At 49.3% G+C, this 12,124-nt stretch overlaps 1 protein-coding gene across 1 annotated transcript; it reads left to right on the top strand.

Moving 5' to 3' along the window:
* Positions 1–7,925: 7,925 nt before the first annotated feature.
* GPR27 (G protein-coupled receptor 27) lies at positions 7,926–10,548 on the top strand. Its single transcript, XM_054640228.2, has one exon. It carries the CDS (start codon positions 8,530–8,532, stop codon positions 9,670–9,672), a length of 1,143 nt encoding a protein of 380 aa, XP_054496203.1. The 5' UTR covers positions 7,926–8,529; the 3' UTR covers positions 9,673–10,548.
* The last annotated feature ends 1,576 nt before the right edge of the window (positions 10,549–12,124 follow it).

Here is a 12,124-nt window from a genome sequence, read left to right on the forward strand (position 1 = left end):
CTAAGAGCAGCATTGCGTGCTAGTGCTCCCTTTTCATGGAGCTCAATTTAGCTTCCTTTGAAATCAGTGTCAAAATTCCCACTTTATTCATTGGTAGCGGAGCCTCTCCTTCGAGGAGAGAAGCTGGAAATGGCCCTGCAGAACTTGGCAGATGAGGTTTGTTTCCAGGCTGAGCTCACACATTGCACGGATAGAATTCATACAGCTCTCTGTGATCCTCCCAGTGATCATGTCCTTATTGCAAAGGTAAATCAATTGGCATGCCAGAGGCACCCAGAGCCTTTCTACAAGGCTTCTGCGCTATGCCTATAACCAGTGTCCTTTTTTCCCCCTAAGCTTTGTTTTTGTTTAACCCCAAAAAACTTTTTTAAGATCTCAAAAAATGTGGAATCCTGCTGGGTCTTCCCAAAGGCCCAGGCCCTGCTTCTCTCAGGTATGAAGATTTCAGGTTCAACACAGCTCTGAGAGGTTTTTTCTCATCAGTCCTGCATCACTGAAGTGAACTTTGTTAAATAAAAAACAAAGGAAAAAGGCCAAATAAATAAAAAATGAAAGAACCCAGCCCTTCCAAAGAAAAGCCCTTTGCACAAAAGGAATGCCTAAGAATAAACCCAATCCCAAAGAAATAAGCTTTTACCCTTATCAACTTGCATGATGATCCAAGGAATCCTGGGCATTTTGGCATATAACTCAGGGTTTAGGCAGACTCAGATTTTGGTCACAATTTTCACTCGGCTCCAAAGTACATCACAGCTTTTCTGACAGTTTTCATCTGTTATTCCGAGCTCTGCTTCAACAAGTTAGCAACACCTTTTACCAGAGAGAAAGCACTATTAAAAGAATATTTTTCTTTTCATCATTCTGCCTTAAAAGTTCAGTTGATAGGATAGTGTGGTGAAAAATATTTCTAACGCTTTACTTAGCCCACAAAGTTGGTTGAGACCCACCAACACTTTAAAACTGCAAAGCCTTTTAATGTGCTATTCCTACAGTTCAAAGTGAAATGACAAGAGAACGCCTTTGTTGAAGAAGTGATTTAAATACAGAAGGGTCAGTTAATGGCATTCAGCTCGTGAGCATGAATCTGGTGATGGCTGGATTTGAATTCCAGGCATGGCACTGCACTGTCTGTGCTGCTCCAGCAGCGGTGGTGGAGAGCTTTGAGCTGACCTCACGGTGTCACAGGAACACTGCCAGATCATCACTCCAACACCCCAGCAGGGGTGTTATCTCCACAGACAACACCCATTTAACTATGAATTTAGCATTCAAGCAGTGCTCATGGACTCTCTGGTACAGTTAAATCTCACCGTTTTAGTCACACCAAAGGTTTTACTTTGCTCATCCTTTCGTTTCCACCAGCTGTGGGGGGAAGGGGCCATAGGCAAGGAGAGGATATCCATTTGCACTGAGTGCCAAAATAAGGGAGTAGTTCTGGCTTCATCTAAGCTGTGCAGTGTAAACCAGCAGGAAAGGTAACAAATAAGGACAATGGAGCAGCAAAGAAATAATATTTCAGATTTTATCTACTCAAATTAAAAGATGGTATCAGAAGGTACTTCCAGCACCTCAAATAACTCTCTGTGATGACCAGATTAATTCCAAAGCTGCTCCAACAAGAGCAACTGAATAAAAATTTGAGAGTTGCAGGCCAAATTCTGCTCCTAGTTATGCCTTGAAAGAGAGCTGTTTGGCTACTTTATACCTGGGTTAAAAGGGAGGGAAAAAGTAAAATACACAATAAGGATAGAGATGCTTTGACTAGCCAAGCGGCTTTGAAGGCTCTCCCTAGCATTTTGTAGGAGTAGCAACCTCAGCCTGTTGGCCATTTGCTATGGGATTGCTTTTGATGGTAGACACTGCAGACAATGAATGGAGAACAGCAAGGGCTGAATTCATATGTAGAAAATAAAAACTTACCTTCACACTGGCTTTGCAAGTGAACTTTCAGTTGTGCATTACCTCCATTTTTTTTTTAGCCCAGTGAATTTTCTGGACAGATACTCACGGCAGGTCTATTCAAAAGCAAAGAGAGGATAGCAATGGAAATAATTTGGCTCACGACCAACATAGCCACCTTTTGTTCTGAAGCTGCCCACACTGTCCGTGGTGAATTTCCTGTTGGGTGCCAAAGGCCATTTCACTGTGATGAGGGTGGTGGATTCATCCTGTACAGATGAGACAGCACAGCCTCAGTGCAGGGAATGGAATGTGCTTTGTGAGGGTTGAAGTCACACACAGGCAGATGTGACAGCCGTGTGTAAAGCCTGGTGTTGCCTGCTTGTCCCACTGCCTGGTTTTACCTCACCCTGTGGAGAGGCTGCAGTGTGCACATGTATACATGGAATCAGGAACACATTTATTTCAGGGCTTCACAGCCCTTGCTGCTAACGAAGAACTTGGGCCCGAGAAGCACCGCAGCAGCAGAGCCAAGGGCTGGCAGTGCTCCTGAAGGCAATAAGCTGCTTATCTCTGGCCTAAGGAGTTTATAGCACCCGTGTATCCCCAAAAGCTCATTAGCTCTTCAGCAAGCAGCTGAGACATTAGATGCACAAGCACAACAGCAGTGGCTTCAGTTTGCTAGAGCACAGATAAAACTTCTGGGCTTGGCTAGTCTGCAGCAGGCTGGTTCAATAGCCTGAAGCAATCCCACTTATGTATAAACTGGAGAAAGCCTGATCTTGTGAAATGCTCCTTACTGTCTGGCTTTGCTGGTAGGAGTGTGTGTAGCTAAAACTCAGCCCTGCCATGAGGCTGCATCCGCCTCCCTGGTACCCACCAAGAGCCAGAACTGGCATCTGGCAGCATCCCCTGCCACGTGCCCTGCCACAGCCTCACATTGCATCTGCTTCTCACTCACCCTGCACTCCTCCATCACTCCCTGCCGCTGGGACAGAGGGTGGGAATGCAACCCAAGCAGCTGGCCTGCATCTCATGGAAGACAACTATAGATACAGGAAGAGAAGGACAGGAAAATCTGTGCCTGGGGAGATTTTAAAGGAATGGTTTCTCATAACTATCTTGGCATGTCCATGGGACTGGATAGCAGCTATGAGCTCCTGTAGAAAGCCATCATGTCAGGGATATTTCCTGCCTCACAGCAGCTATTCCTCATGTCACAGGGGAGGTCTTCCACAAAGGAGCTGCTTCTGAAGAACAGTGTGTCACCAACAATTCAGCAGGTTAAGTTTAGCAGAGACAGTGATAGAAGTGAACAGGAAGGAGCTATTCTTCCCCTCTGCTTTTCTTCCCTCTCCATTGAGCAAAGCCTTTAAAGACCAGGTCACTCTGCAGAAGGCTACAGAACTTTCAGCAAGTGGCATGCATGGAGGCTTTCACAGCCATGATACCTGTGTCTGGTTATTTCCAGTCAAAATAATCTCCTACTCAATTATGGAGAAGAATAGAGAAGCTCAGCCTGACTCACAATCACATGGGGGAAAAATGAGAGGAGTTGTTCAAGTTCAAAACGTTCATCTTGCTGTGGAGGAGGATTAGTACTGCTGTGGAAGGAGGCTTTCTCTCCCCCTGCAACAGCACAGCACTAAGGGATGGAAAAGACCCGAGTCCACTTCCCTGCTGTGCCAAATATACTCCTCCGTTCTTCCCTCCTCCCTCCCCAGGAGAGCAGATGAAGTATTAAACAGCCAGGAATAAGCCCTTGAAAAATGTGATTGCTAGCTGTCACAGATACCCCTCTGCCACAGATGCAGCTCTGGGACTGCTCGCCTGCACATCCTCCACTGCCATCCAGGAAATCAGGATTCAACAGTGACATTAATAGTCCCATCCACTCTGGTGTCATCTGTACATTTTGCACTACTGTGCTAATAATTATGGGAACAAAACCACATCCAAAATCCTTCATTAGTGTTTTGCTGAGCTCTGCTGGCCCATGCCCTTCCCAGCCTGATGGCAGTGCCCCATCCCCAACCTGGCATCTGGATCCTCTGTAAGCAAGAGGCAGGGTGGAAGTTTTCCAGCATTGGTTTAAATCTGTCTTCATTTCACTGGCAAGTACCATACCTGTGCCCTGGATACAGAGGGCAAGCCTGGCTCCTGTGCAGAGCAGTTATTTTGGGTAGTACTGTAAATGTTGCAGATTTTAATCTCCTCACACTGTTTTCACATTACCCAGTGCCCAAACATTACCTTAATGTGTCATCTGTTCTGTCATTGCCATGAAGTATTATCATGATCCTTGTAAACACCCACAAACCTGCCTCATTAGCTCCTGACACTCCCTCCTCCCCTTCCAGGGATGACTGATGGCCACCCTTATGCCAATGCCATTCTCTAGGCTGCAACCTCGTGCTTTGCTCATTCTCCCCCTTCTCTAGGGTTTGTATCAGCTCTCTCTCCCATTGCACTGTTGGATTTTAAGTTTCCTTGGCAAAAGGACAGTTTGTGTAGCACCCTGGTCCCTGACTCACTCCACTAGGTGCAAAGATAACACAAATAATGAGTGTCATCCAGAGAACTTTCTGGGAATTACAGGAAGCTGGGAAGGAGGACTTTTAATCTTTTTCTGCCAGATCCAACTGAAGCCTCTGTTATCCCTTTTTGCTCCAGCCTGACCTTTCCATCTCCTTGATTACAAAGCCTGAAAACTTTTCCTTGCCTGAATTATCTGTGACAGCAAAATTGCTTTGGCTGACTGCTCTCACCTGTCCTGCTTCCCTGTGGCGTGTCAGCCATGGTGGAGCTCAGGGATTGTCCTTCAGGCATGTCCAGACATTTCCTACTTCTTCCTTTACATCACACCAGGGACAACACTGATTTCCACTACACTGTTACAGGGCTGCAGGACACTTCTCTTTCCAGAAACATTATGCAGAGCTCCCAGCCACAGGAACACAAATAAAACCACTAATAATAAATAGACAAGGATTCAGGAAGCACACCAGTGACTGATAGAAAGAAGGCAATGTGCCACAGTATTTGCTGCAAGAGTCCCTATTTCAGCTGTCTTTCCCATTCAAGGCAGTGAGAGGAGAACATGAAGAGGCAGCCAATTCAAGTAAAGCACACTGAAAGGTCAGAGGAATCCATCTAGCTTGTGCAGCACCATTTTGTAAGCAGAGAATAGCTCTTCATTAAACTCGTTTTGTGAAAGTGATTGAAGGGAGAAAGGAAAATAGCTTAACACTCTCATTACAATCTCTGGGAATTACCTGTTCCCCACAACTGCTTTGATGGGTCTGGCTTTGCCCAAATCAATAGACACACAGTGTTTCCAGCCCCCAGCAGGGCACTGGAGGAAGGAGCTCTGTGTTTCAGTGTCCAGGGTACACCCATGCACAGAGGTGTCCCAGCTTGGCTGGGGGCTGGACACCTGGCAGGACCAAAGATGAAGGCTCTGCCATGTGGATACAGGGACAGTCCCTGCTGCTCCTTTTGACTCTCAGTGGTTGACACTTCCACAGGCACTGCAGTGCCTGCAGGTGGGAAGAGCTCCTTGAGCACCCCAGCAAAGGGGTTACAAAATACCCTATTTCTATTTTATAGCCAAATACTGTAAGTCTGGCACTAATGTCCAAGCTGAGACTGAGTCTGGATGAGGAACTTGTTTGAAGCTGATGGGTCTGATGCAACAAGACATGAAGCAGCCTGAATTGGTGTTGGCTTGCCTGTATGGGGTCACCCAGGTGGGGCAGGAGGGCTCTTCTCCTGGCAGGGTGTAACTAAGAGGCAGAGTTATCCTGGTGGGTCTAATGCCAGGTCAGCCCCTTTAGGAGGTGAGGAGCCTGTTCATATAAAGACTGTTAACCTCCTACCTGCCCTTTATTTTCTTCATTCCTTCTGCCTATCCCTTTAGTTAGTGTCACATCTCTCAGTCGGCCAAATTCTAGGCTCACACCTCCTGTAGCACTATATAACAGCCTCATCAGGGAAGCAGCCCTGGGAAAATGGATGAAGCACCATTCCCTGCCGGCTCTTTTCTCGCTACAGGTGGAAGAAAGATGAGCTAGCAATTTGCTGCTGGCCTGGCAAGACAGCAGTGAATTACGGCAGCTCCTGAGCCAGCTCAGCTGCGCTGGCGAGCGTTCAGGGAGAGGAGAAACCCTTCCCACAGGAGCGGAGGAGGGAAGCAGGTGTGTTATTCCCTTTTGTTCACTTGATGGCAGAGATCACAGAGCTAACACGGGCCAGAAGGGATCCTCGGCTCCTCTGAAAAGCCACATGCCCCCGAGGACAATCGATCCTCGTACTCGTGTTTGGCAAAGCACGTTGTCCTGGCAGCCTGCCGTGGCAGAGCCCGTTCCTGGGCTGCACCGGGGCCAGCGACACACACGGTGTCCCGGCACCTCCACAAAGACAGAGGTGCCAGAGCTGCCAGGGCTGCCGAGGGGACACCGCGAACCCGGCGCTCGAGTCACTGCATGAATGTGAGAAACGCCTGGAAAATTGCACAAAGCACTGAACAACCCGTGGGCAATTCTCTGTCACAGTAAAACTTCGGTGCAAATGAGAAACCTAACAACTGAAAACAGCTCAGATGCACTGGTAGGAAGCAAAAAGCAGCCTCAATTATCTACCACCTATGGGGTTTTTTTTCCCCTCTCAGGATTTCTTTGGTCTCCTAACACTGCAATAAATAACGGACATAAACCAGATCCTGGGGCAAATTAAGTCCTGTGTGATACAGATTGCCCTCGACACATCTTTGGGCCAAAGTCTGGCTTTAGCTCACCACTGTTAAAATGCCAGGAGTTCAGCAGAGCTGCTCTGGACATCTGGTGGCATGATCAGGGTCAGAGGCTGGTCCCTGCTACATGCAGAAAGACTTTCTGAAACCAGCCAGAAAGATCTGCTCGAAAGATGCTCCACCAACCTTTGCTTTTGGGGCTGATGCAGATGATTTAATTGCTACAGTTTCTGGAATAACGCTGAATTTACTGATGGCTTTTAATAGAATGCTCAAAAAGGATTTCAGACGTGTCCTTCACAAGAGGCCATGAAGGAAACTCAGTAATAGTACGATAATTGCATTAGCATCTCCAGCGAGCCCAGGGCCGTGCGTTGGTGCGTGCCTTACAAGGCACGCAGAGAGGCCTTGCCCTACATACACAGGGATGGCAAAGTGGGAGAGAGAGGACAAGGATCTGCGTCTCACTGGCCTACATTAAACTGCCCATTAGAAACCTGCACCAAAACAGCACAGGTGCATCAGCAGATGCTCTGTGCTAGTTGGGTCAAATGGGGTTTATCCAGCTCACAAAACCTGCCCAGCCCTCTGTGGGTCCTGTGTAACTAAGCCTGGGAGTTGGCAAGCCCCTGAACAACACAGAAACATGGAGAGCATCCTTTTTGATCTTCTTAAGAGCCCTAGTCAGACCCCAAATGACAGGTTCCACAAGGAACCCAAATGTCAGGTTCCTGACTTGCAGAGGCACCTTTTCCTTGATGTTCACACTGAAACATTTGCCCTGTAAGCTTGCTGCAAGCCTCCTTCCCCTCCAAACCCCCCTGCCAAGCAAGGGACAGCACACCCAGATGCTGCACTGCAACAGGTGCTGCTGGACTCGCCTTGCTTGCGAGCAGGAAGTTAAATGGCCATTTAGCATGGGCAAATCGAGCAGAAGCACACTGGTGACTGTGACACGGGTGTATCACTAATGTGTGGCTATACTGAACCAATACATATGCCATAGGTACCGGTATGGGTGTATATGGGATTACACACACACACTCACACACACACACCTGTTTTATGCCCAGATACACTGTCTCCATCAGCTGTGAACGGCATCACGCTCCCCGGAAGGGGATGCAGGGGATCCCCGCACGGCCGCTGGAGCCGGACACCTCACCGCCCCCCACCGGACCCCGCGGCTGCCCCCGAGCCCCATCCCGGCACTCGCCCCCGGCGGGAGAAGGGCGGGGGCCGGGGGTCCGGCTGCGGGCGGCTCCGCCCAGCCCAGCCCAGCCCCGCTCCCATCCCCGCTGCGGCAGCGGGACCTCCGCGCCGCTCCGCGCCGCTGCGCGCCTGGCTCAGCCCCGCGCTCCGCAGGGGCCGGGCTGCGCGGGGGGCGGAGGCGTGGGCGGAGGGACGGAGGAGCAGCAGCAGGAGGAGGGAAGGAAAAAAGGAGGGAGAGAAGGGAGGGGGATTTACCCCATTGTCCTCGGCGGGAGCTGGGCAGAGCCGCCGCCGCCGCTGTGCGCAGGCTCGCCCGGCCCCTCGCCCGGCGCGGAGGAGCAGCAGCCGGCGGTAAGGGGAGGCTCCGCTGCGCTCCGCGCCCCCCCCCCCCTCCCCCCCAGCGCATCCCCGATGCCCCCGGGGCGGCGGCGGAGCTAGCGCGGGCGCGGGAGCCGCATGGCCCGCGGGGAGCGCGGCGGCAGCGCCCCGCCTCGCCGGGGCGGCCGGGGCGGCGGCGGCAGCGCGGCGGCGGCTGCGGGCATGGGGGCGCCGGGCGGCGCGGCCCTCGGCCCCGGCGCGCTGCCGCGGCGCTGAGCCCCCGGCCCTGAGCCCCCGGCCCTGCCCGCGCGGAGGAGGAGGAGGAGAGGAGGAGGAGGAGGAAGGACCCGATGGCGAACAGCAGCGAGCTGGGGAGCAGCAGCAGCCCGCACCTGCCCAGCGCCGGCGGCCTGCTGAGCGCCTCCGGGCTGAAGCTCGCCACGCTGGGGCTGATCCTGTGCGTCAGCCTGGCCGGGAACGTGCTCTTCGCCTGGCTCATCCTCAAGGACCGGCACCTGCACCGCGCGCCCTACTACCTGCTGCTGGACCTCTGCCTGGCCGACGGGCTCCGCTCGCTCGCCTGCTTCCCCTTCGTCATGCTGTCGGTGCGCAGCGGGGCCGCCTGGCCCCACGGGCCCCTCAGCTGCAAGGTGCTGGCCTTCCTGGCCGTGCTCTTCTGCTTCCACGCCGCCTTCCTGCTCTTCTGCGTGGGGGTTACGCGCTACATGGCCATCGCCCACCACCGCTTCTACGCCAAGCGCATGACGGGCTGGACCTGCCTGGCTGTGGTGTGCATGGTGTGGACCCTCTCCATGGCCATGGCCTTTCCCCCCGTCTTTGACGTGGGTACCTACAAGTTCATCCGGGAGGAGGAACAGTGCATCTTCGAGCACCGCTACGTCAAGGCCAATGACACGCTGGGCTTCATGCTCATGCTGGCGGCCGTCATCGCCGCCACCCACCTGGTCTACATCAAGCTGCTCTTCTTCATCCACGGGCACCGCAAGATGAAGCCGGCCCAGCTGGTACCGGCCATCAGCCAGAACTGGACCTTCCACGGGCCGGGAGCCACCGGCCAAGCGGCTGCGAACTGGACGGCTGGCTTTGGCAGGGGGCCCACGCCGCCCACCCTCGTGGGCATAAGGCAGGCCACCCACAGCCAGATCAAGAGGCTGCTGGTGCTGGAGGAGTTTAAGATGGAGAAAAGGCTCTGCAAGATGTTCTACATGATCACCTTGCTCTTCCTGCTGCTCTGGTCCCCCTACATTGTGGCCTGCTACCTGCGGGTCTTCATTAAGGCCAGCTCCATCCCCCAGGTGTACCTGACCACCTCCGTCTGGATGACGTTTGCCCAGGCAGGGGTCAACCCGATCCTCTGCTTCATCTTCAACAAGGAGCTCAGGGTCTGCCTCCGAGCCCACTTCCCATGCTGCCAAAGCATCCAGAGCACCCAGGGCACCATCCTTTGCGATCTCAAGAGCTTTGGGATGTAGGGGGGCTTTTCTCTTTCTAAAAAAAAAAGAAAGATGGATATAAATTTCCATGTTTCTGCATATGAGCTCAAGAGAGTGTGACCTGTGGGGGACATACTAAACCACCACCCAGCACCCAAACCTTAGGCTGTAAGAAGCTATTTTATTTATTTTTCTATATTTTGCGTATGCTCTCTTCAGAACATAACAGGTTGCTGTCTATGGGAACAGGTACTTGAGCAGAACACCCCCAAACCTTAGGCAGTAAGAAGCTGTTTTTTTCTTTGTGATTGTGTGGTTTTTAAAAACAAAACAGGGCTCCGAGTTTCTGGTCTTGCTTCTAACGTTTCTAAACATGATTCCAACAGATACGGATTAAGGCCATGACATTTTTTTTGTTTCCCTATTCCTGTCTGTTTTGATAAAGGCTTAACAATTTTACTCATGTAATATTTGATAAGGGCCAAGACAATTTTATACTAAAGTTATTTTTGATGACCTCAAGAGGTGTTGTTTTATTATTATTTGATTTTAAGTGAAGAACATGAAGAGGACGTTCCTAATGTGGTCAGAAGTCAGTTTTGGTGGGAGCTGTTGGGTTCATTCATTCTCAAATGGTTTGAGTATTTGAAGCTGTTAGTTATAACTTTTGCTTGACATGCAAACAGTGTAGAACTAATTTCAAATTTTCTTGTTGCACTATTAATTTGGTAATATTTCAGAACTATTTGTGAAACGTGATTTTAAAATACCAACTTTAAAAATAAGCAACTATAGCAGTTTTTAAAACCTAGATTGAAATTCATATTTTACTGCCTTTATAGGAAGTTATCTACAAACCTGGGTAATACTTGTACATTTTGACTGTTTTCTTTAATAAAATATTGAAAACCTTTACTGTATGTAATTGTTTCAGAATGGCAGCATTCTGCTTTGCTGACAAATAACTTGTGTATGTGGAAGGTTGTATGTCTTGTGTCTGAGTAGATTTCACAGCTAAGGTTATTATGGACAAGCACAATCCTTATTTGCTGTTAGATCTCAATTTAGGTGTTTATACCAATAAAAGTGACTAAAGCTATTTTTAAGAAGACTTAAATTCATGATGGGCAACAGGTTTAAATAGCACAATTCTTTGTGTCTGCTGAAACCAAATTTCTGTTGTAGCTAATGATAGAAGAGTGTGTAATTGTGGATGGCTAATTTTAGTTGGCAAAGCAGTTTTTTAACACTGTGGCTTGGTCAGTACCATACTCATTTATAAACTATATTCTTAATGGGAAGCTTACATTTATTAAGCATGGCATTTTAACCTGCTCTATTCTACAAAAATGTCTCTGAAAGTATTTCAACCAGTAACCTGATGGCAGGATCCTGGCCCAACTTCTTAGCTATCTCAGAGGAAGCTGTCCCTGAGGTGCTTCCCCTCTCTGATGGATCATGTAACAGTTCACAAACCTGTGCTGGAGCAAGTCTCACACAAAATAGCTGGAATACAGTCTGCATCTGCTGAGTATTTCTGTAGAGAGTAGTCCAAAACTGGTAGACATCAACTGAGACATAGTTGTCCTGTGACTATGAAGGGAGCACAAAAGAAACATGGCAGATCAGAGGAGGGCAAAGGTAACAGCTTCAGATTGAGGCAGGGAATGAAATGAGGTGGGGCTCCTGGTTTGGTTTAAATCTTGTTTTCCCCCCCCCAACTGGGATTTGGACACCAGAAAGGCAGCATTTCCTGCAGTGCATAAGGAGAAGGTTGCAATTTGAGTTTTTTGGTACATTGCAGCACCAATGCTGCCAGAACTGGCCTCAGAAATATGACCATGGATGGGGTATCTTTAAAACAAAGCAAGACTTAATGATCATTTCTAAAGCTTCTAAAGCATTTTGAAAATGCACCTGGGTACAGAAGGAAAGCTGTCACATACTTCAGATCACAGCAGCAGCTGGTTATCTGTGCTAATTATATTTTCAGGCTGGAAAATAAGATGATAGCTTAGTGAGTCTTGGAGAGTAATGGAGTAGAGTTGTTTTACAAAGACTGTGGGGCAAGGCATGGATGCTGTTGCTGGGAATTGTGTTCCAAGTATACTTTATACCCCTGATTCACTTTTAGGTCTTTCCTGCAGAGTTCCAACTTTTAGAACTTTTTTCATATCTCATATTTCTCCCAGAAGCTGCCTACATAGTAGGGACCTAGAACTGTGATCTGTAACTCAGATCTTGCCACCTTTTTCCTAATCCTGCGGGTAACCAAGCCAATATTTTCTTTCTCTTTACTCTATTAAAAATGTCTGATATTTTGGCATCCTCTCTCTCTTCCAGGCTATAAGTAGTATGGTTATGAGTCTATTTAAACCACAGAGATGGGAAAATAGTTATTTTAAAACCTCCTTAAAAGCTGCAAGGACCAGATTTTTCACTTCTAGGAAAAAAATGAACACAAGTTGTAGAATCAGTAGTATATGTGGGG

The sequence above is a fragment of the Agelaius phoeniceus genome, chromosome 11 (assembly GCF_051311805.1).
Source record: "Agelaius phoeniceus isolate bAgePho1 chromosome 11, bAgePho1.hap1, whole genome shotgun sequence".
Taxonomy (NCBI): Eukaryota; Metazoa; Chordata; class Aves; order Passeriformes; family Icteridae; genus Agelaius; species Agelaius phoeniceus.